The sequence below is a fragment of the Ciconia boyciana genome, chromosome 7, assembly GCF_034638445.1.
Source record: "Ciconia boyciana chromosome 7, ASM3463844v1, whole genome shotgun sequence".
NCBI lineage: Eukaryota > Metazoa > Chordata > Aves > Ciconiiformes > Ciconiidae > Ciconia > Ciconia boyciana.
The window spans coordinates 49,846,843-49,874,814 of NC_132940.1; the positions used below are offsets into that span (position 1 = coordinate 49,846,843).

The 27,972-nt window shown below is 38.1% G+C and overlaps 2 protein-coding genes across 2 annotated transcripts in view; both read right to left on the minus strand.

The window, feature by feature from the left end:
- Positions 1-47: 47 nt before the first annotated feature.
- GK5 (glycerol kinase 5) lies at positions 48-27,969 on the minus strand. The gene is made up of 16 exons (XM_072866385.1): positions 27,500-27,969; positions 26,168-26,261; positions 22,964-23,039; positions 22,435-22,528; positions 21,338-21,469; positions 19,709-19,784; positions 18,969-19,030; positions 18,807-18,880; positions 18,411-18,471; positions 17,127-17,253; positions 13,725-13,829; positions 10,993-11,078; positions 6,869-6,972; positions 5,448-5,507; positions 2,470-2,603; positions 48-1,138 (listed from the first exon to the last, which is right to left on the minus strand). The coding sequence occupies exons 1-16, from the start codon at positions 27,629-27,631 to the stop codon at positions 1,002-1,004; spliced, it is 1,554 nt and encodes a 517-aa protein (XP_072722486.1). The 5' UTR covers positions 27,632-27,969; the 3' UTR covers positions 48-1,001.
- The window catches only part of XRN1 (5'-3' exoribonuclease 1), a 45,686-nt gene continuing 43,620 nt past the window's right edge, over positions 25,907-27,972 (minus strand). Inside the window, exons 45-46 of the transcript XR_012043241.1 lie at positions 26,168-26,261; positions 25,907-25,961 (exon numbers count right to left, since the gene is read on the minus strand). The gene's annotated coding sequence lies outside the window, so the exon portion shown is untranslated. The remainder of the gene's footprint in view (positions 25,962-26,167; positions 26,262-27,972) is intronic.

Here is a 27,972-nt window from a genome sequence, read left to right on the forward strand (position 1 = left end):
TATTCTGAAGTGAAAATGTTTAATAATTTTACATTTTTGAAACTGATTTACACATACTCCTGAGAAAGTTATAATAATTTAAGATTAGTGATAAACAAATACATAAGAATAATTAACTATACATTTCTTTAATTATAATTTGTTTAAAAAATATAGAATTCATTCATAGCTTCAAAAATAGACTTTTCACCCCCTTTTAGCTAATAATAATAGGACTTAACAATGGGCTTGAAAATACTAACGTTACAGATTTTTACAAGTTTTAGATAGCATACCTGTAACTACTTTTAATTTATTTGTATTAGCCATGCCAGATAACATAGCTTTGGGAAAATTAAAAAAAAATTGAGCTACAAGCTAGATAGGAACCATCAGCTACAAAAATCCTGGATTATTTTTTTTTAATGGAGTACTGAAAGCCTATTTGCTTTTGTATTTCATCTTAATTTAGTGCACAAAATTGTCATCACAGAGCTGGGTCAAATGCTTCCTTAGAAAGTCAACCAAAAGGTGGTAACAGGCTACTAATAAGAAAATATCTTTGTACACAATCAAGTTCATCACAACCCACTCCCCAGCAATCATTTTACGTTTCTTAGAAATGCCTAGGGAAGCGTATGTGCCTTTTACCCTTCCTCGATGATTAACATACCAAAGATTTTAAAGATCAGAAGGGAGGCGAGTTCCTCAGTAGAAAACCCGTCACAGGAAAAAACTCCCCATCTCTAGTACATGGTAGGATTCAAGCAGCTGGGCCACCCAAAGGAGGTCACTGAAGGGACACAAATGCTGCAGCTGCACTACAGCTGTCACAGGGATGATACGAAGGATCATTATGGTGTGGTAAGTAATCTAGCAGCAGGGGGTAACTGAAGTACTGTATAACTTTTTATATATACCATCACAAATTTCAGTTATGGTTTTTACTGTCCTGTTAATGTCAAGATTTTATAAATATGAATTAAAAGATTTTAATTCTTCTATAATTAAAATGCCAATTTCTACCAGTGCAGGGAGCATTTCATTGCTTGCAGCCAGGTATCCATAGCAGGTTTGTATTCCTCCAAGTCCTTCTGGGGCTCAAAAACTGCTTCTATTCGCCTTAGCTTCTTTAGTTGTTCTTTGTCAGTCCAAAATCCTATAAACAGAAAGTTCATTCTCAAGCTCAACTGCAAATATGTTATTTTTGAGTTGTTTTAATTTATTTCCAAGAGATCCAAAGCAGGAACACAGTAAGAAATCATGACAGCTTTTCTTTACTCAACCAACAACTTTCTCGGAGGGAAACATATTTTTAACATTGTGAAACTCCTTTCCAACAGCATCCACTTGTTTGGAATCCTGACAACAGCACATCTGCTTAGCTGGGACGGTTTCCAAGGAACAGCTCTGGTACACTGAAGTTCCCTTAGGTTTCATCCACACTGTGCTTTCAGCTGCAGGTCCCTCTCAACAAAGAAGGGCCACAGAAACCAAGACTTAGTACTAGTTGGTTTTCTACTGTCTTAAAAATTGCACAAATGGCAGAAAACAGCTGGTGTTATGTATTCAGATTAATTTATGCTATTGAATCATGCTTGTCTATCAAGGGCTGCAGCTTTCTTACAGTTTTAATTGCTGAGTAAGTCTTACCTGAGCATATAGTTTTTATCTTACAGTTGTGTTATTTACATATCAAAGCAATTGAATGAAGTTAATATCCACCTACAAAATATACTTCCATTAAGCAAAACCATTGACAGTTTGTAGTTTTAAGTCTGGTTAATTATATACAACAATTCTGTGTGAGCAGAGCTGGATTTTTTTCCCCCTGTTAATAATTTATTTTGTACTTCCATCATGTTTATTTCTGTGAAAATCTTAAAAAATAAAGACTCGGTTCACAGATGACAGGACACAGCTTCAGTAGGAATGACACGGCTGCATGTAAGCATGGCAGCTTCCTTGTCACGTGATCCATCCCCACCCAGCACTGCTCCAAGCAGTGCGAATATGGGAAGGGATGCCAAGTCAAGAAAGAGGGAGGCAGCAAGATAGGGTTCACCTCTTTCTTCTCCAGTGGTATATCCTTCTAAATGTAAGTGAATCTTACAAACATATATGCAGATACTTTTCACATTAAACTCACTGTCGCTATTCATTTATGTAAAACTAAACAAGCATACAACTGCTTAGCAAATTGGGTCATTGTGTTAGAAATACAAATAAGGTCCTTGATTTGGTTTACGTATGACGTTATCATCTGTTTCTTTGGTCCATCAAATACAAGTACATGGGTACAAAGCACTATACAGAGAAACACAAACACTACTTACCTTGGATTCCCACAAAAATGGCTAAAGTAATTCTTTGGGGAGTTTTTAGAGTTATTTGAAGTTATGCCCTGGTTTTTTCCAATTTTTTTTCCCTCCATATTTACAAACATGCATTATGAAGGGAAAAACAAAACCCATTTAAATGTATACATACCTGAAGCAAGGCCTGCTAGAAAAGCTGCACCAAGACTAGACATGTCTGCATTTGCAGGTTTTTCTATTTTCTTTTTTATTAAATCTGAAGTCATCTGCATGACAAAACTATTATTGCTGATACCTCCATCAGCTCTACAGGGAGAGGGAAAGAATAAGTTAAAAAAATGCATTTAGTTCAAATGCCTATTGCTAACATTTCAGAAAACAACTTCTGGGGTTTCATGCCTATGCATAAATCTTCCTGTCACTCATGCACAAATGCATTTCCATTTTATGGGCAAATTTAGAGGCCAGCACAAGGTGCCTAGGGGAAAAAAAAAAAAAAAAAAGAATGCCTATAAACTGGGGGAGGAATGGTAGGCAGACAGGGACCTAGGACAGACACATTATCAAAAGCTTTGCAAGCTCTGTCCTCTAAAACTATACATCATCCTGGTTGAAATGTTAGGGTTTATAACAGAACCTTTACATAGTTATCACCACAACATGACAATAGTCAAAACCATTACATTAAACAAACCCTTTCAAGTGTTCTCAGATCTGGAAAAGTACTTTTTTCATTACTAACAAATCTTTGTACTAGTTAGCTAAAATGCCATCACACTTGCTTCTTTTTATAAGGAAGATGAGAATGGGGCTTCCATCTATCTATTTTCCTAATTGCATCATGTCGGAGACCCTATTAATGGAGAAAACCAGAACTTATAAATGCTGATCTTTAATCATCTGAGAGTGATTACTAGTGGTGCAAAGTAATCACCCTTGCAAACAAAAAATAACTATAACAAAAAGCAATCTTTGAATTGTCATAGATTGGTTCCTTATGCTGTTGGACTCCAATACCAGCCAGGTATGGAGCTGTTGTTCTATCAAATGTGGTGCAGTAAAGACATCTACTGTTTATTACTATAGAAAAGTGTTGGGTAATAAAACTTAACAGTTGCTTAGAAATCTTCAATTCAAATATGCCAGCTGAAATCTTCTGTACCACGTGATGACTCAGAAAACTTTTACATAAATGTTTTGGCTGTTTCTGAAAGTAAAACTAGGAGACACTGCCTGATCAGTGATGTTACAGGGTTTTGCTTGTTTGTACATACAGTTACGCAGGCTTACCGCCTCTACACTATGGCATAAAAACCTTTAACTGGCAGAGTCACTTTCTTAATGCCAGTGACACGCATTTTCCTTCTTCTGTAAAAATAAGACATCCATTTGATTCAACTTACAAGGGGGAAAAAGAAAGAAAATTTCCAAATACTCAGTTTTACATTTAGCTAAATTTTGCTGCTAGATACTTTGAAGATTCAAGCTGTACAGTAACATCTTCTAGCTCAAAGTTCCTACATGCCATTTGACTGGGGATGTGCCGTTTCACAGAACAAGTAAATAGGTGACATTCCAGGACTCCAAAGACCACCAGGATCATCCTTGTAAAGGCTGCTGCAGACTGCTACGACATAGAACATGAGGACTAAAACTGAGGGTTTCTTCTCTGTGCTTTCCTTGATGGCATTGAGACAAGCAAAGAGAAGTAATAGGAATGTAGAGGGCTAATGAAAATGACAGCTTTGTAGGAACCAGAGACCAGGAAGAAATGACAGATACAGGACAATAGCTAAAAAGGGAATTAACATATTTATGGGATAAAAACAACAACAACGAAAAAATCAAAAGTAATGGACAGATACTAAAGATGTGCAGACAAAAGGATGGGAGAGCAGTTTACAACCCTATTGAAAAAGCCATTAAGTGTATCTCATTATCTTCTAATGCTTAATCCACAGGCTGAATTGCTACTGATAATAGTTAACTATTATAGTCACTATATGAAACAGCAATTTTGTATTAATGAATAAAACAGAAAATGATCATACAATTTAAAGTTTATGTTACAACGTAAATGGGATCAGAATTCTAATGTTCCCTAGGCAGTATTTCCACACTTCCCATTTTTCAGTTCGCAGTCTTGATATAACTTCTCAAATTTTGGATGCAATTTTCTATGTAAAAAAGCTTCCTAAGGAATCAAAAATTCCAATACTTTTGATCTTTTCCTCTTAATTAAAACCCTGTTCCTTCATCTTTGCCTACTCTATCCCAATACATGGTGGAAGACAGAAACTTTTACCTCCCCTCACCTTGCACTTTCATCTTCCTTCCACTACTCAAAATTCTGATTTCTCAACTATCTACATGCCTGCCAGCCCACTTCTTCCTTTGCATGGGTATCAGGAAAAAAGCCACAAGAGGGACAGGAATGCTCTCCTCTCTGTTCTTGACCATGGTATCATGATGACCCCTGGCTGCTAGAAGGAGAAATTCTGGAGCGCTTTCTCAGCGTGACAGGACTTGAGGCTCTAAGACAACTGGTGTGCCCAAACCAAGTACCTACCAAAACGTGCCATGTAGTTTTCCAGCAACACGTAATTCAGCTAAATTTTTCCAAGACATGGTGAAAAGCATATTCTAGGGGTCACAGTTACCTCACTAAATTTGGTTTGCTTCTTCAAAGACTGAAGCAAAATCAATGTCTTAACAATTGAATTGTAAAAGTATTCTTTCCCCCACAAATAGATCCAGCTTTAACTGACATCTTCAAAAAATATTCAGTCTAGGACAGACCCAGCACAAAAGAATTCAGTATGAAAGAATGATAATAAAGCGTAGAATTACCTTTGTGGTAGGCATTGCTGTATGCACTCTAGTGCTACCTGAAAACATGAATTTGCCTATTTTTTTTTTTAAAGAGAGCAATTCATTACACACCTACTGACAATCACCAATGCCAATAGTTTAATTAAGAACCAACCCTTCTGTGGGTAGACTCTACTGCCACTTAAGCTACATTAACATTTGACTTGGTAATCATCTATTTCTCAGCAGAATTTTTACTGTAAGATAAAATGCATAAAGTTCACACCTATTTAAAATCAAACTCCCATATATCAGATTTAAAAGTTACATGGAACTTACCGAATAGTTTGAAGAGGAATGCGTACCTTCTTCACAATGATATCATAAAGCAGTTTGTTTCTTTAAAAAAATATTTAGTTGAATTAAGTATTATATATTCCATAAAGTGTTTCCAGTATCTACATAGTCAGAAAATAAAATACAAGGCAAAAAATGCCTCAGTTGTGTCAGAACTGCTGCAATAGCTAACAAGCTTCCAGAATGCATAAATTAAAAAAAAAAAAGAAAAAAAAAGACTGAAAGTGGTCGTTGTTATACATCATTATGAAGGCGACAAGTATTGCTAAATCATGGCCCATTCTATAGCAAGTCACTGTAGAAGGTACGTTTTTCCCACCTGAAATTGCTGATAGGTTTCTACAGACAAGATGCAATTGTTGATGTAACAAGTGGTTTAGAGTGAGGAAAGTAGGCTGACAAAGTGTTAATCAGACTTTATCCAGGTGTTCTTTAAAGGGAACATCTGAAGGCTGTAAGTTTGACTTGTTCTGAAACCATTTCATTTATTGGGAGAAAATCTAAACACAAAGGATCCCTACCCTATTCTAGTTAGGTATTTGAATGAGATGAGATTCTCAACATCCCTGTTTTCAAGAGACCCATGCTTCAGTTCAGGAATTGCTGCATCTCATGTTCCTCTTACAGTGCAGAAGAAAATGCATTAGAAACAGTTTCAGCAACTCAGAATGTTACCCTCCTCCAGAAATCCTTTTTGCCTCTTCACAGAAGGTTATCATGCCCAAAGCAGAGCTGGTGACTAGATGGACGGAAGCATATGAGCGTTCCCTAATTGGCCACAGTGCAGCGTGAGCCAGGCTCAAACCACATTCAGCTTCAGTTCGAGGCATGCTGCATGGGTTTGCAAGGCAGAACCAGTCTGTTCCACAGTATGCTACTGATGTGATATCATCAGTGACTAGCAGTAATATCTTTAACCTTGACGGTTAGATGTGGAAGTTGTTGTCTATTCACATCTTTAAAGATGTTTAAGATGCCTATTACTGTGTTTTATAAAACACCAAAAATTCAAACTTTAGCCAAAGAGCTGATACAAAACTTCCAGCTTCAGGTATACTTTAAACACAGCTGGAGTGGGCTACAGCTTCTGACAAAACTCTGTCAGGAGGGTAAGGACAAATTTTAAACAGAAAACATTTTTAGAACATGCAGAAAACAATATAATTTAAGAATCCCTACTGGTTACTTAGTAACAAAAACTCTGAACTAATAAATATACACAAGTTTATTTGTAAAGTGTTAAAAAAAGGAAAGCAGCTAGAACTCCTTTTCAGTGTAACAGTAATGGATTACTACAGTTTATATTTTACAAACTGCAGAAGTCCATGTATCCATTTAACACTGCTGATCAAAATAAAAGCAAACATAAGAAAATATAAGCAAGATAAGTAAGTAAGCAGTACCTGAAAGCTACAGATTCCAATATAGCTCGGACAAGATGGTTTCTGGTAGTGGAAGGTTTCAGCCCCATGAAAGAGGCACATAAATATGGGTCATTCACAGAAACCTGCAGAAAAGATTTCACCATGAGTTCAGTGAATTGTATTTGTAGGCTTTTGAGAAAGGAGTCAAATAGTAAAAAAAAAAACCAAAAAACTTACGACAATTACAGGCAGCATAGTGAAAGGAGAAAATTGAAAACAATATGTAAGAGGTATATAATATTATTTTAGCTAATTCAGTGAACAGTTTAAATAGCTTCTTTCAACAGGAAAAAGGTTTAAGTGACTTCTTCCAAATCTGACATACTAAATAACACTAATCTGTATGACTTCTCTTTAAAATACATATAGTGTACACTTTAAGAGTCTAGGACAGGGCACACTGATATTGCTGTTCTCTAGCAAGATTTCACACACACTTTTTTTTTTTTAAACACTCCTGAACTGCTGAAAGAAAGATGAACTGACTTTCATAAGTAACACTGAAATGGATGGTAGATAAACCTAACTGATAAATAGAGTCCAACTAAAATTTTTATGGTCACTAAGTTGTCTTTTTTTTTTTTTGCAGAACTGGAAGATTGACTGATCAATCTCCTCTTCTCCACTCCTCTGATGAACTTTATCACAAAATATTAGTTTCCTGGACCATACCTGGTTTGTGACAATGTTAAATCTTATTTTCACTGTAGACAGTCATTTTTAAATGGAAACAATCCTTTCCAGTTGTATTGTGCTAACTATTAATTATGACAACACTTACCAGAAGTTTGAATTTCATGCTTATAAAATATATACACACATATTTATAAAGTAAATTAAGAAAATGCTAACATATGTTAAAAAAACCCCCAAACATATGGATAAGTACATCAAGCCAAAAAACCCCGTATGGATAGGTACATAGAGCCAAAAAAAAAAAAAAGTATGGATAGGTACATAGAGCCAAAAGGAAAACTGGCATTTTTCTAAAGTTCCAAAACAGAAGGAACTTCTGCATTACAGTAAAATAAAGTATTCTCTTTTTTCCATATACAAGTACCCTTCCCATTCTAAGAATGGAACCCCTTGTCCAGCCCAGTAGCATAATAAAGATCCCTAGCTTCCAAGTTTACAGATTTTCATATATAAGATAAGAAACTAAAAAACATAGACTCATATTCTACATAAGGATGAGTATCTTGAAAGAATCAATCATTAAAAAAAGAAAAAAGTAGCAGTCCATATACATGCATACAACCCAATGAAGAGTCCTAAGTTTTTGCTGTTACTACTAACCACAGCAAATTAACCCTGGGACCCCCTATTTCTAGCAGAATGAGTAAAATTATTTATGCACATATTCACTCAATTTCAAATACACTTTCACAATGATGCTCCTCTCAGTGCGCTGCATCACAGCAGTAGAATCCAGTAAGACAGAAACTTGGTTCTTATTGCCTTAATATGGACAAGTAGAGAAACATTTTACTGTGTAGGAAATGAACATATGGGCTTCATAAGAACCCTCCCAATCCACTATAATTTTGAAGTCTAAGAAACATTACCATACAATCAATTTGTGTTAGCATCTAGCCAGTGAAGCTAAGCAGACACGCTAACAGTCCCAGAAGTGGTCAACTCTGTTCATGTCCCCTTTCACACCATTTAATCCACTCAGTTTCTAAATTGAACCAGATTCTGTTACTGTGAGTCTATTAGCTAAGCATGTTCCACTGAAGTAAGCGGGGCTTTTAAAAGGCAAATAAATTAACATTGGTGGATACTATAGTGGCAACTAGATGTCACAGTTAGAGAAATCTATTCAGTTTTCTAAGTACAGCTTCTAAATTTGGACTGGGAATACTAGAACTGGGGAAAAAGAGATTGATTCAATGTTTACAAGAAGCTAGCTGGGGTTCCTTCTGGAGACAGCGTCAAGAAAGCAAGGGGGAGACAAACCCACAAGGCAAAACAAAAACCAAACAAACAAAAAAGAGGTTTTACCAACATCTCTACAGCTTGAATATTAATAGAAATAAAGGTTCAAAAAAGATTCAGACTAACATTTGTCTACCTCAGGATTCCTGTCTGCAAATATTGAAATTTGGCATGGCTTATTCACAGCACAATTACTCACAGTAAATGCTAAATGGAAGCATCTCAGCACAATCAAGCTGTATACCCCTAAAAATAAATATAATGATTAGGTCAGCTGTTTGAGGGAAGGTAGTTGGGCTGCCTGTAGAAGAAACGAAATTTTTCTTTGCCTTGTTCCATTAACATACAGGACTTACACAGAAGTAACATTAAAGATGTTAAGTTTCTTTAGAAAAAACACTAGTCCTGGGATCAAACTGAGTATGGTAGAGCAATGAAGATAAAAAAAAAAAAAAAGAACTCTTGGACCCACGCAGAGAGATGAGCTGTCAAAAACATTCCATGTAGCTCTAAAATGTATGCATTCAAACTAACAAATTACTATCTAAGACATCTAAGAGAAAAGAGAAGGTGGTGATTTTTGAGCAAAGAGAGAATACTGTTTTCATCTTAATAGCTTTTCTTTGTTTGAGTAACACAGTAACTTGAACACCTGACAGGTTCAAACATCAGTTGTCTGTACATCAAAGAACCAGCTGACGGCAGACATTACTCAACCCCACAGCACAACAGCAGCTTTCACTTCATCTTGCCTGGTCCATCTGTCCAATACAGTTTATAATGCTAATATTCCAAATGACAACTTGGGAGACCAGGGCTACACCACAGAGTTTCCTCTGGACAGCAACACTGATTAGAAAAACAAAGTTTTGTGGAGACATGGATATTTTCATGTTGACAAACCCACAATGCAGAAACAGCTATGCTGCTGAAAGCGTGCTTTTAGTCAGATTATCTCATGTTGCTTAGGAAAGTAGCCTAACTAGATGAAAAAGTTTTGGGGTTCTGTACAGTCCCTAAGATAGCAATGGCTACATTAGCAAAACCTGTTTTTTTTCATTCTGTATGAAAGTTTTTCTAAGAGCTCTGACTTGCAGCTCTGTCATATTTTGTGGTGACAAATTACGAGCTATTATCATCAACTGGCAAACCCATACTGGAAGCAACTGCTCTGTAGCTGAATAGGCAGTATGTCAGCTCCCCAGCTATCACAATTTGTCATTTAATGTAATGTATTAACTGGAATTCCCATCAATTCCAATCTAGACTAATACGCTAGACTGAACTGCAGCATCAATATCATCCCTGTTGCTGCCTCTGCACGGGGACAGTACCTCACATCTGTAATGAAATTCAAGAGGGATCATGAATCAGAGGTAGAAAGGACAGACATGAGGACACATAAGTCTCTATCATAAATGGAAAGCAAGTAGAAAGAACCCGGAGCTTGGGACCCAGAGGGGATCAAGTAATTGCAGGAAGTTCCTCAAATAGAGAGGAAGGTAAAAACAAGCTACTGGGAAACGGAGGGGACTAGAGTAGAGAACAAATGCCAGGAATTCCTTACTATACACATTGTGCTCAGCAGCAAGCACAAACCCTATTTTAAAGGGAAAAATCTAATTCAGATTAAAATCTGCATATCAAAGAAGTGTCTAAATATTACTATCTTTGCTTTTCATAACACCAGGACTTGCAATCTTGCTTATATTTAAGTACACTTCAGTATTCTGATGAATTGCAACCTACATCTTGAAAAGAGGCAGAATAAAATGAATTATTTTAGAACAGTGCTTAGAAGTATTGTCTCAATGAAGGCTTTGCATGAGGCAGAAAAGCTATGGGATCGGTTTCTGTCTCTACAGGCACTGCCTGCGTTACTGTGGCAAGTCATTTAGTTTATCTGTCCCCCCGGTCTCCATCTGCAAAATGGAAGTAATTTTCCTATTTCGTAGGATTTTTCTTATAGGGGGGTGGTGTTTAAGCATTCTCATATGACAATGATCTTCAGATGTTGTGGTGAGGGACAGAGAATAAGAACCTGAGTAGTACAGAATAAATACTGTGATAAGATGAAAATGACTACATTTAAACATGTAAAAGTTAAAATTTTAACTGGGTTATTAAGAATATATTCTAATTTATATTAATAATAATAATTTTACCTGAAAACCTGGAACAAAACAAACGCCTTGCGAATCAACAATACTCCGTGCCATTTTTTCTGTTTCATCGACATTGGTGAAAAGATCTGTAAAGATGCGCAAGTCATATGCTTTTATTATTTACTTCAATTTCTTCATATATTACTAAGAGACAAAAATCTAGAGTTACTTTCGTAATATTCTTGAACTACATGTTCCAAGGGAAACGATCACTTTTCCTGTATTTCATGTCCATCAGTCACATTACCAAAAAAAAAAAAAAATCCTATTCAGATGAAGACTAAATTCAAAAGGATCCTCTCGTATCTGTTATGCTATAGCCTTTTAATCTTCACATCCTGTAACAGGTCATTAACTTTCCAAATAGACATAAATGGGAATTGAGAATGCTAACAATAGCACCCTAAGTATGTTAAAAACCTAGATTTGCAAAACATAAAAAATGCGTTTTCCCCATAAAGATGTTGTTATTGTTAGCCCAAGCACCAAATGACTACAGAGACAGTCCTTAACACCCATGATATTTTATCAGCACCCTTAATATTTTTACAAGTGACTGACATAAATATAAATAAGGTAGGTCCTAATATCACCTCTTTGATAGACACTACTTTTATTCTTTGTCTAGCCAGATGTCTCCTTTCACAACTCTATACACATCCCTCTTTAGCTTGTTCTTTACCCACGTGCAGTTCTTGTACTAACACCCATCTTCCGTATTTTTAACCAATAATGTCCTTATGTGGCCACATAACATGTTTCTACAGAAGACTAGAGGTCTCCTGTAAGCGAGGGCTATTGCTTTTTCTTGTGTAAGAAGTAAATTTTCCTATCAAAGATAAATTGAGCTAGATTAACCTAATTTATCTTTGAAAAAGCCATCTTGGTAACTTACCAGGAGTTTCAATTTACCTTTGTAACCTTCATAAATTTCTTTGAAAGCTTTGGGTTCTACTGTGCCCAGACTAATAAGCCTAAATCACATATTTTCCTTCTTGTTGTATTTGCTATTTCTGAACTATATATAGTACCTCTATGTCAGGACAGAAAATGAAAAAATTAAGTAAGATTGACTTCACCTTGAAATTCCACATACTACTTTTTCAAAATTCTTAGAAGTGATCTGATCCCACTAAAAGAACCCCATTAAACTAAGTTTGTCTTGATGCAGAAATTCCTATTTCGGAACCTTTACCACTAATTCTGCATCTCATCTTCATCCATGTTAAGCCTCACCGTCCCTACAGAGGCCATTAGCTTACCTTGTGTTTTGACCCAATTCCTTCTGTAGAGCAAAAGTTTTACCCTTCTCTTTATTCGTAAAGCTGATAAAAGTTTCTGAATTCTGCTTCTCTGCAATCATATTTCCAGAAAATAAAGGTCTTACTTATTAGGGAGTCTACAGCAGCATGCTTATTTTTTTATCTCCCTATAAAACTTCCCCAATTTTTGCCTGTGGTAACAACTGTAGGTCACATCCATTTCACTACTGGCTAGCTAAAAATCCTTTATACTATTGCTCTGCATACACCAATAATACCCATTTTAAGTATGGATAAGTTGTATATGGATAAGTATCCATTTTAAGTATGGAATTTGAAGTAGCAAGCTTATATATGTACCATTGATACTTGTATCTGCAGCACTGAACTGTGTATTGAATTGAGTAATTTCTTTAAAAGACTAGTGACTGTTATTCTCTAGGCTCAGTCAAATGCTGAATGATGAAGACTTGAGGATCAATCTGAGTCACACTTAATCCTTAAGGGCACATAAATGAGCATGTATATGGCACATATGCACCAGAAGTTGACAACTTCAAGAAATGTGGAATTTTGTGGTGAGCTACACGTCAGGAAAACCCTTCCCAGATAACGCAAAGTTTGAGACACTAATTCCTTTTTTGCACCCTAATAAAGGTGTACTTAATTTCTAAGTAAACCAAGTAAATAGTTTATTAGAACACTCAGAAAAGTTGTCCTATAAACAATCAGTGGTTTTGAACATCAACTACTATAGAGCTAGTATTTTTCTTAGTCTTTTATTAATCTGGAATGCAAATCTTTTCATCACATAAAATAGTCACAGCCAAAAGGCACATTACTTCTATGTGGAACAACATACACAACACCATTACTTTTAAAAATAAAGTTCTTCACATTATTTTCATATAACTCAAACATGTTATTAATTCTGAGATGTACAGCTAGAGATCTCTCAAAAGCATTACAGCAACTGTTTGTGGAATATTGCATTTACAATCATGCTACCTAGACTTAATTGGTTGTCAATTTCTGTGCTTCTCCTCAACTGAAAATTCAAGTCCAAATAGCCTAAAACAGCACACATCTAACTTTAGACAGGTCTCCTTTACACCATTACTATTCAAGTGTGGATACCAGGTTAAAAAAACCAAAAGGCATCAGGAACTTTGTCATGCTCAAGAGAAAGCAAGTGAGAAGCAAAATGTTTCAGGAAAATAAAAGCCTACATAGGGAGGAGGGTCTAAGAGGCAGAGTCTGATGAGGAGATGATTGTGCAAACCAAACTCCCTGCAGTAAACACACTCAGCAGAGAACCTACTAATTAGATTGTGCATTTTCCACTATCCAAAACATGTAGGCTAGTTTCTTCAATTATGGATAACAAAAGCAAGCCCAATAACATAACTAAAACCCCATAAAACAGTTTCTTAAGTAGTAATATATTTTACCCTCTATAAAATTACTTACTTATATCCTGAGCCCATTTTATGGCAGTGCCAATGTCTGACATACAGCCTTCAGTTAAGTAAACAACTTCTTCCCCGATCTTCCAACCAATCAGTGGATAGAGACCTTAATTATTTTCCATGAAACAAAAAACCCCATGTAGTTAAATTAAATGTTTCCAGAAAAACATATACAAGCACTCCCCACAATAAACCCAACTAAAAATAAAAAATAGTTTTTATTCAATTCCTTTGCAGAATTCAAGATAAAAAGTCACTGATAGAAGTTAAACATATTGTTTAAAATTGTAGTGACAGAATTATAAGAGACTCGAACAAGTTTGTTAAAGTTAACCTAAAAAAAATTCACTATCAAATTACAAAAAAACCACTCTTTAAACTAAAGAGAATATCTATCTGCACTTATTTTAAAAAAAAAGTAAGAGATTGTATATACTTAAAAATTTATCAATGTCTTCCTATTTGTTTTCAGTCTGTCTAATTTTCCCCAATGATTTCTATAAAGTCAGAATTTACTTCCCCAAAACATAAAACATGAAGGCTGGGCTTTCAGATGGGATGCACAAATACTAAAACAGACATATACACACACACAAAAAAAAGCAAACTTAGAACATAGATCTTATTCACATAAGAGGATGAAAGTGATGTACTTTGTAATTCCTTTTTCAATATGCAATGCTTCCTCACATAGAAAGCAAAAAAACCCCCAAGTTTCACAGTTTGCCCATCCTTGTCCCCAACAAAGGTTACTGCCAGTTAACTATAGCATTTTACCCGTATGTTTGCCTAATATAAACAACAAAAGAAATATCCAAACTCATTACAAATATTTGGTGATGTACTTTGTCTATAACTACAAAAGATTAGCACTTCTATTGTTTACATGATGGGATTTGTAGGAAGTTATGACTTCCACCAAATAGTTTTGGCTTTGCAGTGACTCAAAAAAAAAAATTCAATTACTTTGAATTTTTTTTTCCCTTATCTCTCAGAAGAAAGGCAGAAATACATAGGGCAAACACTGTTAGTTTACTTGAAAACACAGTACAGCATCTTTCAAAGATCTGTCTGCTTGAAGATACTATTACATTAGAAATAAACAGCCAATAATGAGGATAAACCTGACGATTTGTTCTCCCCTTTGCCCCCCCATGGATATGTTGAAACCTTAACAAAGAATACAGACATGTTACTTAGAACTGTCAGTCTGAACACAAAGACCTTCTTGTTTGATATCTGTATTAGTAAGGACATAGCACAAAAGCCCTGCAAGAGTACTGCTTTTAATGCTAAAGCAAAAAGGCCGTTATCTAGCTGAACAGTGGATACTCTCCAGCACTGCAGCTGGACAAATGGTTTTTCAGGTCACTCGATAAGAACCTAAGCATTCAGTGGTCACTGCAATAAAAACTTCACCCAACCCAAGTCCCATTAACTGTTGGAGTGAAGAAAGCACCCAGGCCTTATGGGACCCTGCTCAGGACTCAGAGATCATGGGTAATGCAACAAAGGTAAATAAGCCCCAATAACTATAGGACCAGAAAAGCATCAGAAGGATCTAGGGATTCTCTCTACTTTCTCAAGGTGACTTTGCTGATATACAAGTGTCTCTCTCTCAGAATCATCTCCAGTTTTCTTGCCTGTGTCCAAAAGAGTGGCATGGTAGTACTAGTGCAATTGCAGAAACTTGGTTAGTGCTGGAAGCACTCTGGCGCTTACAAGGGAAAACAATTAGCAGTACCTATTTAGATTAAAGTTTGTATTTGTCTCTTGAAAGGAAAAGGTGATATACATATCTCCAGATCCTTGGTGCAGGTCTCCCTTACAATCTTTATTTTCTACCAAAGGTGAAGCTGCAAAGCAGCAAGACCAAACAATTCATTGAGCCAAAAGTCCTAGAGAAGGACAGCTAATCAGGGACAGAGAAGTCCATCAGATGGCCATCCTAAAGATGCTCACACCAGAATCTCTAGTAGTATAAGATAATCTATCTCTAGGGAATGGATCAACGTGACACTTGGCATGACCACACTTACTAAGAACTATCAGACTGCCAGAGAGGTAGATTTAAAATCTATACAACATGTTTCCATCACTGAATTGTGAGAAGTGCTGTTCTCAAAGGAACTTTTTTTTTTTTAACTGTCATATATAGCAACTAAATACAGATCAGAAACTAGAACAGCAGCTAATGAATAGCTTGCACGAGGATGCTGTAGGGATTCATCTTGCAGTCTTAAATACATATGTCAACTTTAAAGATTGAACACATTACATTTCATGCCCAGGACACTGAGAAAGCTAGGTACCTAACTTGTCCTACTAACCATACCACACGACAGCCAAAGAACATAGGGAAAATAACTTTAACATAAATAACAGCCTAAAGCAGTAAAAATTTCTAAAGCACTGCCTTAAAGATTTCAACTCCTATCAGATCACAATAGCCATGTATTTTCTTAAAAGAAAACAAAATGGAAAAACCTTACAGCATGTTTTTGCTATTACATTTCCACAGACTGCATACATCTGATTTCCTAGTAAAAGTATCATCACAATGACATCATTAATCAGCCTAAAAAGCATTTGCATTCATAGGGAATTCAATGTCCGTGCTATTCAGTTCTGACACATCTCCTGTATTTGCCAAGGTCCTTCCAGACCTTAACTGGTAAAAGTCTCCTTAGCACACTGCTGTCCTCCTCCCCAGTCCCACCCCTCCCAGTTTAAATTGTAGGCTTCCTGAAATTAGTAACTGTTTAAAAATATGACAGAGAAAGACTGTGCAGGCAAATTTACTTCAGGATTGTCTGTTGCTCTCTTGACAAATAGCCATCTATAACAAACTAACAAGCTTGACAGACCACAAATGTTCAGAACGACAAAGTTTTAAACACTAGAAACACATTGGGGAGCCCATTTCTAGTATTTTAAAAGAAAACTAGTAATTGCTAATCCTGCATTATCTCACTGCAGGTACTTCAAAACATAAGGGCTCAAGCAGAGGAACTTACAGCGATCCACTGGAACATTTTGATGTGAGAAGCCAGAGGACCAATCCCCTTTTTCTCCATTCCTGTACTGTATAATACTGCTATCAAGAAGAACAAGTGGGGGGAAAAAAAAAAAAGAAAAAAAAAAAAAGGAGGGATGCAGGTAGCAGACATAATTATTAGTGATGTTACTTAGATTCTCTTCTTGAGAAGCATATTTCAGGATAACCAAGATCTACATTTCTAATTAAAAATTTCCAGAGTCTTCTGTTCTGAAAACACTTTCACACTGTTTTTCTACAACTAAAGACAGAAAGAAAAGCATAGCCCTGTTTTATCCCTTTTTGTACCATCACTATTAACAGCTGTCAAGTAATGTGAAATACTCTAAAATTTCACTAGCTTACCTCTCTGTGATGCAAAGAGATGCTCTCCGGTATTCACATTCCAGAAACAACCTGTTCCCATTGTCAATTTAACATCTCCTGGGTGAAAGCAGCATTCTCCAAACATGGCTGACTGCTGGTCAGCTACCTGCCATACCAACAAAAATAATACAAGTTAGCTATCAACTACCAGCCTACAATGCTGCTGGATTTTAAAATACCAATGCGAACACTTCAGAGTTCTGAATACAAATAACCGTTCAGAAAGGAATTGAGCATTAAGAGAGGACTCCTATACAATTTCTTAAGTATTTGCAGGCCATTCCAACAGTCAGATTTATCCCTAGAATCAATTTACACCAGGTCTGGACACAACGTGAACGTCTGTGGTATTGCTTGCAACACTGAAAAGTATGTCATGGAAACAAAATAAATATTTTATGTTTTAGTATTTGACAAGGATAAATGGGGCATTTGCAACACCAGGGAGCAGAACAGAGTAGCTTGGCTTGAATTCCTCTTCCCCCAAATAGAAAGTTGAAGGTTTGAGGTCTCACCTTCCTTTTTCCGTGCTACCCCTCCTGTACCAAATTATTCCATGCTCAATTTTTCAACAAAGACGATGGCTATTAAAAGTATTTATGTTTGTGCCTTGGTGAAACACTAAATTTACAGGTAAATTGAGTCTACAATTCTTTAAAAATAGCAAGACAATTTCATGTTAGATAGATGACAATTTTTCCATTTAGCTCAATTCAAGCAGATTTTTCTACAAGCCATAACTTTACAAAATATGGGGTTTTCTTATCCAAATCCTAACTACTGATGCAAGAACATGTTATTCTCCATTTATTTTTAGTGAAAAAAAGAAATAAAAGGTACCACAAGTGGATCTATCAACAAATACTCTTACATTTGTGTAGAGGCTTGCTGAAGTCAAGCCAGGATGGACCCCATTGCACAACTTTATATAGAACAACTGATTTTAAGCCAGAGAGAGAGACTACCAGAGCTTAGACCAGAACCCAGCTCTCTTAAGTCCTACATTCAGTGCTTAATCATTTGGTCATCCAACCTTAATGGATCTCAACCTCTAGAAATCCCTTCCCATTCCTCTCTTCTCCTTGCCCCCTAAGGTTGTAAACTGAGTTTTTGGAGAAAAATTCAACAACCAATTCTACTGTAGTTAAGTCACAGAGAAGGAATAGAGAATACTTACTAAACAAGCAAGTATTAAATCAAAGCTAGATAAAAAGAATATAGGTACAAATATACAGATTTAAGTAAGGAAACATTTTCACTCACCACTGCCATTATTGGAATAGGTACCCCAAATATTTCAGAGTCAGCTGATCCGAAGTTGAAGCTTAAAACGAACATTATGGAGAAACATCACAACACTACATTGACGTTTTTGTTAAAATGAAATCTAGATATATAAGGCCTGGGTCTGCATCGCATATGAAAGGTAACGCTACTGATTTATTTTAAAGAAAGCATTAAAACTATCACTTTAAGAAATACTGATAGTAAAAATAAAGTTTTGGTTGTAGTGTTAAAAAAGCACATCTGCATATAAAAATAATTTAATCTGTTTTGTGTATCTATATATTACTTTGCCTGTGCAGATTATGTAGTACTTTTCTAAAGGCAATTAATTTAACAGATATCACATTCTTTTAAATATGCCTTCATAGTTACCTTGTGTCTTTCACTGGAGGATAAATAGACATTGGAATGGAAAGTAAATTACACAAAGTGGGATTCCAACATTTCTGAAATAATATGGAAAAAGTAAAAATGTCAGCAATTCTCTCAGAAGCACAATAAATAGCAACAACATTTTTTTGGAACAGCACATACCATAAAGGGTTCAAAAACGCCTGTAGCACTGGCATTTGAGTAATCTGTAGCATACACAGAACCTACCATAAAAAAAGAGAACAAAGTAAGACTTTAGATATCCAAATATTTAAGAGTGATTTCAAACATACTTTTTATTTAAACACCTCAGTTGCTCCCACGAAATATAAACTGAGTGTCTACAGGCAAAGCCATAATGATACAATGAGCACATAAACTTTACCTGCCACTCACTATAATGTGTATATATTACTTACCTTATTTCACCCTCATGAAACTGGCTAGAAGAGAGCTGGTACTTTTGACAACACGTACAACACTGACTGCATCCTGTCTATCATAATCTATCCAATTGCTCAGGCTTTAGCCCTCAGGACAGAAACTTGTACTTCTTCCACACTTGTAACAATTCTTTGTTCTTTGTCTTTCACAGATACTTTTCTTCGATCAAGGCCAATTAGTTCTGGTAGTCCTCTTTAAATCTTAAATGCTTAAAAGGTTGATTACACTGAATAATTATTTCCCTTTCTGACTACCCTTCCAGGCAGGCCCAAAGAATAATTAATTCAGAAGTTATTTTTTTTAAACAGTAAATATATTACAATATTAATCAATTATTAAAAAAGCACAAATTGTCAAAAAAGTATTTGAATTCTAGGAAAGATCAATGACAATCATGAACATCGTTACTTAGATTCCAGTATGTTTTATTAATATTTAAGACGAACTGTAACATTCACCTTTAGTCAATCTATACAGTAACCACGTGTCAACTGTTCCAAAGCAGCAGTTATTTTTTTTGGCAGCTTCTTCAGCCTGGGAACAAATATACATACAAAAACAGTATTTACAACTGGGTACAATAAAGAGGAATGTATTTCCTGATTCCTTTTCTCATTTTCTTTGTGGTTAATGATAGCATCCCCAGAAAATAAGTCTCTGATTGCCAATATTTCTTCTAAAAAAGGGCGAGTTGGCTATGTAAGTAATGTTATTCTACAGTTCATGCTCCTAAAAGACAATAAGCACAGTTTCTTACAGTTGCTGCTACGGAAAGAAAAGCAATTAATCTTCTACTGCGTCGGCATTAGAGCCTTAAGAAGGGAAACTTTATAGTCACAATTATAACAGTAGTGAAGGAGAGGTGAATAAAGAAAACAAGGTCCTGCATATGGCACTTAAATAAAAAAATAACAGAAATAGAAGAAATAAGTGTATTTTAAAATACATGCTTGAGAACAATAAAGACAGAGATGCCATTTTCTGGTTTATGTTGTCTGTAAAGAGTTCAAAATGTTATTTTCCTTGGGGTTTTTTCCCCTTTAAAATGGGAAATTCAGGTTTCATCTAATTTCTACTAACTGATACTGTGTACAACTACAGAATTCAGAAAAAGAACACACAAACTAGTTCACTCAAAACATGACTGAATGCATTATTCTCTGTAATTAAGAGCCAGGAATTTTTGAGCTTCTTGGTTTGATAGTCACATAATTGCAGTATCAGTGCCTGGCAAAATGTTCATCTCACACTGAATACTCAGCAGCTGCATAACCTTCAATTATATAATCCTCCAAATTCACACCTCACACTTTCAACAGGTCCAACCAAAACTTGCCAGTAAAAAAATTATACTTGACCTTCTCAACAGTTAATTTTGTGACAGAAAATACCAGACAAAACTCAAAAGATTTTGAGGTTTCTTTACACAGGGTAGAAAATCAATGATAAGCATTTTCTTCAAAAATTAACATAGAAAATAAGATGACTGAAGTTATAAATACAATATGAAGAAACAAGGAAAATGGTAAGGATTATAGCAAAGAATACAGCAACAAATAGCTCAGTGCTCATTAGTCCATTAGATTATTCCAGCACAACTTATTTTATGTGTAGTTTCCAATTTACACTACAACAAAATGCAAAATAAATTGCAATGTTTGATTGTTCAGTATGATATTATTTGTGAAACTGTAAACACTGGAATAATGCAGACTGGAAAGATAAGACTGCCAGTTGAAAATAAATACAATTGTCATGCAAAACTAGAGTGCAAACAACTTTAAAACAAAGTACAATTACTAACTGTATAATTATATGAAGAGAAATAAGGTGATTTCATTGTTTTTCTTATGCATGAAGAACATATTTTACTACTACACATTTCCAGAATCAGAGGAAAAAGTTGTATAAACTGAGCAGATATTCAGGTAGACAGGTGTTGAACATTAACACAGATAAAAGTCTTTCATTCTGGTTCTTTTCCTGAAAAGAACCAGCAAGACAAAACTGAAGAGGTTACAACCAACCTAAGTCACTAGCCATTATTACAACTTAAGAAAGCTATTATTTTTCCTTTTCCAGCTTACCTCACGTATGTTTTTAAAAACCCATGACAACTTCATAGAAGTTTGTTGTGTTGAAAAAGTAAGAAAACTTGGTGCCACATATCGATCATTCCCAGTCAAGAAATGAAGCACTGTGAAAATAACATGGATTACCTGTTTCAAAACAAAACAGTTACTTAATTTTTAATCTCTCCTTTTAAAGGTTTCTGATCAATTATCTTTAAAGGATGACAACACAGATGAAAGCTGCTGACATGAGATTAGATTCAGAAAGCTAAAATTCTGTTACACAATCCTTAGACAGGATTTCAACAGATAGCCTTCCCACAACACATACCACGGGAAAGAGCAGCTGCACTAAGCAAGTCTGTTTTACTGATTTGCACTGGCACACTGACAGAGACTGCTCTGCATTACGAAGACAGGTCACCTATATGCGCATGACGCATGATGTGGCTGACAGCGTTACATACTGTTATTCCAGTTAAAATTCTCCTACAGTAGACAGGCTCAATCATGTTTTACTAGATTAACCAAAATTTAATCATTAATCAAGTTTTCATTCACAAAAGAAATCAGTGGCAAACTGAAGAATTTAACTTCTTATGATGAGTGTGCTAGTTAGTTTCCACTTACAGGAAAAATAACTTCAGTTTTTCCACTTAGAGCAAATCTTTTTCTTCTAAAGGTATGAAGCACAAGCCATAAGCTGCATAAAATGTACCTTCTACAGATAATCCGAGCAAACCGTACATTAAAGAAACCCCCAACTAACAAAAAACCCCAAACACTGCCAACCAAGAACTACCTACATCCAAAAATTTTGCTGTAGCAGTGTTAACATGCAACATTTTAATACAACAAAGAGACTAAAAAGTAACAAAATGTGTGCTAGACCTACAGGTATCTTTTCCCATAATTAATTATCTTGGGGCTATCAGTACTGCATTTTTTCTTGGTACTATCGTCCATGCTAATCTTGCTCAGTTAAATGTTTTTAGGCCACAGCAGGTCATATTAACAGAACACTTGCAGTATTTCATATATTGCCCTTACACTTCATAAAAATGAAACAGTTCTAATATGTCCAAGCAGTATCCAGCTTAGCACAGTTTTACCTTCAGCAGAAGGGACTTATTCCAGGAATTCACAAGTTCAGCACTTCTTAAGTCTTGCCAACTTATGAAATTATGAAAAGGTTTCCCTGTCCTCCTGAAAAACAGTATTTGAACATTCCCATTTAAAACTACAGAACATACACTGCCCCATAAATTCAACATCATTCACCGTTTCCAGTCAGGACAATTAACACTAAGTCAATTCCTAAAATAAGTGCGTATCCTCCTGGTGGATTTGAGGAATTAGTAATAGGCACATAGACATTTCGAGTGTGAGGCTTCTCACCAGTATTAAAAAATACATATGCATTAATCTCTTCCAAAGTACTAAGAACAAAACAAAAAGGACATACACTTACAAACCGTTTGGAACTGCTGTAAGGTGTGGCTGTGCAAACACAAGAGAACATGAGTGACTGACATTTGCTGCTTTCAGGTTGTGACTTGACCGAGTTCAACATTTCTACGGTCTGCTTCTATGAATACAAATGAACACAAATTCATTTTAAACAACACACAGTATACATACTTGTGCCATGTAATGAAAGTTGCTCTCTGCGTTGAGATGCCAAGACCAGCAATTTGGCTCATGTGGAGTCCTGCAGCTGAAAAACAAAAACAAACCACACACACACAAAGTATTTATTTGAAGAAACAAACAAAAATACAACTTTTCTGATATAACTATAAAGCCTATGGAATACTTAGGAAATTCATAATTTGAGAGAATATAAATCTCTACAGACTGGCCAACTAAGTGGCTAGAGCAGTGAAATATCAACAAACTCTGAGTCAGACCAACTGATTCCAAACCAGGTGAATAAACCCATGTATTTTACAAAAACAGTTGTGGCACACTGACCCTTTTCACCTTCTGAAAGGCCTGTGGATACTTTACTTGAACAGTCCCAGAGACAGGCAGGCAGGTTACATATGCCTATATAATCAATTAAAATGTGCATTTCACATGGATGAATGTGAAAAAAAGCACAAACGGAAGGAGTAAGTACCTTTACAAACTTACAGAAAGAAATTCCATAAAGAAACAAAAACTAGATTGATTCTGTAGGCAGTAAAGAGATTAATGTCAATATGCCATGAGTTTTTACATCACTTTAGTAATGACATGTCTCACCTTCAATATTATATTCCTTAAGCAAACTTTCAAAATTCCTAAGAACAAATTTGCTTAAACCACATATCACTGAATGCAACAAAGTACACTTCAAATTCAGAAGTATAAAAACGTACACTTGGGTATACACCAATTTTGCTCTTAAATCTTACCTTCAAATAACTGTTACAGAACATTTTTTCTAATATCTGTAACTGTAAATAATTAAATATGTCCATGGCTATTTTCAAAGCAGCTCTGGTCAGCTTCCCAAGTACCTCCATGCATGCTTCCAAGGCAAAATTATGTGAAAAAACCCATACATTAAGAAATTCCACTTAAATGACAGGCTACCTATTTTGTCCAAAGTACTGTTACCCTGAAGGGCTTTCAATTCCGCTACTTGAACAAGTCACAGGTTAAGCAGGTCCTGCTCATACATGTTATGTTAACTTTCATGTGCAAAGTTACTCATTTGCATAAGCATATACTGCGGACTCTACAACCAACAGCCTCTGAGTAACAATTACAGAAGGGGTTTCATAGAGAAAGGGCACGTCTTGCTCTGCCAACCTCTACATGTGCTTCTGCATCTTCCCTTATACTGGTCCTTGCATTCATGCAGGCAGTGGTATCAAGGCCCTCGATCAGCTGCAAATTAAATCAGTGCTTTTGCAAGGCTACCTGCTCCAACTGCCTGAACAAGTGCTGCTGGTAGTGGGAGCGTATGGGAGGAGGACCTGGGAGCGGGTGGCTTGAGAACTGCGGTATTTCTTTTTCAGTAGCTGCTGGGCCTAAACTGAAGGCAAAGCCATACCAGTACTGCCGCAGCTCACTCCGGATTAGAGTGGCACGTCCTACTCCTCCCCATCTCCACAAGCCGCACGCTCCCACCACTTCTCCTGTGACACCTATCATGCTCTCTAGACCCCAATAAGAGTAGAGCTAACTTCCATTAAAGAGAAAAATAAAACAGAAGACAAAGCATAGACATTTTTCAGCTAAGCTGGTGAGCTAAGCTGTCTCCTGGAATGGTTGAACAATTACCAGAGTGTGAGACAGGGGCGGGACTATGCAGCCAGAAGCAGTTTCCACCTTTAGGTAGTACTGAACTACATCAGCTCATCCACCCACACATGGAATCACGTTTTAGCTCCACAAGCCCTGTAAACTGAAGCGCTCCTATGCTTTCTTCCTGCTTTCAGACAGTCTTTCCTGCCCCTGGTACCACACCCTCTCTTGCGCTGGCACAAATATTTGTGAAGCTCTGCTGGCATAAATGACTGCACAGTGATTTGACTCATGAAACTGCTCTGGACTTGAAACAACCCTGTAAAAAAGAGTGGGACTGCTTCTTTTGACAGAAGTGTGGCCTTACATTCACTTACGTTACACAACCACTTAAAAATGACTTGCTGACAGTGCACACAGCTTGACCACAAGGAAAGCTTCCTCTTAAAACTAGCTGAAATAACTTGCTTCCTGATTTGCCGCACAGAATGGGAGTGGAGGAAGCTACTAAGGTCTTTAGGGGTTGAGGTGGCATTGCTATTCTTGTGACAGAACAGTTGTGGCTGCTGAGAAAACAGAACAAGAGCCCAAAATAATCAGTTGCAGCTTACACCTAGTAATGGTTACTCTCCCTGTCCCCTAGACTGCCTTCCAAAGGAAGAGACAAGAGCAGTTTTGCCTTGAGCCAGTCTTGGAGGCAGAGCAACACATGGAGACCAAACTGCAAGGGGGGCTGAACAGGAGGAACTTTAGGCACTGAAAGAAAGAGCATGATGCACACACACATGACAAGGAGGCTGGGGCACTGTGAGAAAGTGAGCTGGGATGCAGTTGACAGGTCCATGGCATCAGCATGGCACAGAAGGTGATCCATGCTGGACTGCAGGATGCTGGAGCTGATATAATGGGAAAGCTCTGCGAGTTGTAGAGAGTAAGTGCATAGTTAGAGCAGAATCCAGAAAAGAGGGGGAAAAAAAAAACTTCAGAAGTTTGGCAGAAAAGGGAGTTGTGTGTTTTAGTGCATGAAGTACTAGGAAATTTTACGCTAAAGTACAAATAGAAAAGAACAATGATACATAAATCGGATGGCAAGAACTGTTTGTAGTTTGAATGGGGAAAGTGGGAATATTGGGTTGTAATCGAGCGAACACAACTATGCAGCATCCTGCTTTCATTCTCACATACACTCACAACCACAGACACAAAGCGGCGGTAGAATAACAGGGAATTGGAAGGAGAAACAAGTCTACTCTGTTCGTACACAGAGGCATCTGGAGGAAGGCAGGCAGACACTGGGGAAGGATACATATACAAAAAGCTGGAGCAATGAGGCGCTGTCACTGACACGTAAATCGAGTATGCACACTGCTTCTGGTTCTACTTCAATCCTAATCTGGCCCCACTGAAAGAAAAGAAGTCATTGAAGTGTCCTATTCACGTAATGATTGAATAGACCTTAAAGCATGCTGTAGGCCTTAAAGCATGTTGCAGACTTGTAATGAATTTTCAGTACTTTTAAAAAATAAAGATAATCTTATTATCTAATTAACTAACTTTACTAAATCTGGTGAATAATTAATTAACTTCTCAAACTTTATAAGCCATTACCTTGTACAGCCTCTTTTATTACACCAACAAACTGACTCCACAGCACTTCAGGATCTAATTCAACCCAGCCAGGACGAGGATAAAGCGATTCCACCTGTTCACGAAAGACACACAACATCATTATGATCCCTAGTTCACAGAAACCAGCATTCTTGTGAAAGTTTCTGCAAATACATTCAGTTTTGCCTTTGCTTGGTCTTAATTTTCTGAATCTACTCCAAGAGGAGAAACAACAGTGTTTGTCACTCTTAAAACATGGTTGAACGTGGGTGTGTGATCTCTAGAAGACCTCCTCTGTTCAGAGGGAATAAAGAAGCCCAAACCCCCAAGAACTGGGGAGCCTGTAGACCCCTTTCAGGGCTCCAAACTGGAAACCAGGTTTCTCAGAGAGCCTTTTGGCCCCGCTGCTGAACTCGAATGTCAATCTCTCTGAGCAGCTCACTAGCAGCGTGGCACAGCAGGCCAGGGAGCACCTGCCAGATGGGCTTCCAGCAAGAGGGAGAGTCAGCTCCACTGAGAACATCCCCTTCCATCTCTGAAAATCCATCACATTTCTTGCACTTCCCCCGCTGCAATCTTTTCATTGCAATAGCTAACAATAAGTTAATTGTGGAGATTGTCTTGATCCCAAAATCACGAGCCATACAAACCAAAAGCAGCCTGAAATTCATGTTCCAAAGTTAACAGTTTTTTACATAGCGCTGTTACATAACGGGACGTGTGTAAATGCAAGTCCTGTGCAAATCTCAGCTATGCCTTACTAACAAAAGTTGTTTTGTTTGAAGAGGAACTGGCCAACAAGCGACTAAAGCGAAGGTAACGAGAAAAGGTGGGCGGGAGCAAATGCTGAGAGGTAACGGGGCGAGGGCAATAGCAGTATCCCCCATGGGGCTCCCAACCGGGTTGGGGGTTTCCTTTCATCCAGGCTGGTCTGAGGCCCCTCGGGAAGCCGTCCCCACCCGGCCCGACTCAGAGGACGCCTGCGCACGGGGAAAAAGCCAAGCCGGGTGAGCGCCCGTGAACGCTTCCCACGCCGGGCCCCGACCCGCGCCTCGCCTGGGCAACCCGCCGCCTCCCGGGACCCCGCACGGGTGAGGGACCCGCAGACCCGCAGGTCAAAACCGCCCAGCACTCGGCGGAGAGCGGGCACGTTCGGCCCCGCCCGCAGGCGCCCGCCCCCGGCGCCGACTCCCGAGGCAAACGCCGCCTCAGGCTGCCCTCGCCCGCCGACTCCTTCCGCTCTCGCCCGGCGAAGGGCGGCCCGCGCCGCTCGGCCCGACGGCGAGGTGAGGGCGCCGCCCGCCGCTGCCCCCCCGCCCGCCGCGGATTCACCTTCCTGCAGCTGGAGCCTCTGACCGCGGCCGCCCGGTCATAGACGTGGCACTTCACCACCGTGCTGCCCACGTCCACCCCCACCACGTACCGCGCGGGGGCGGCGCCGCTCTCCTGCTGCCCGCACGGCATCGCCCGCCGCGGCCCGGCGCGCAGGGATCGCGGAGTACGGCCGGGCGGCCGCCGCCCGCCAGAAAACCACCCCACCGCCCCGCCGCGGGGCGGGCGCCCGGCCGGCCTATGGGCGCGGGGAGGGCGGCGGCGGGAGGCGGGTCGCCCTCGGGGCGGCCTCCGCAGGCCGCGGCCTGGCAGCGGCCCGGCAGTCGCGGCCCCCGCGGGCCTGGCCCTGGCCCTGGCCTTGGCCCTGGCCGTGCGGCAGAGAGCCGCGCGGGGCTGCCGCGGGGAGGAGGGCCGGGCGGCGCAGCTCCCTGCCGGCGGCTCGGGCAGGGACGGCGGCACCTGCGCGCCCGCTC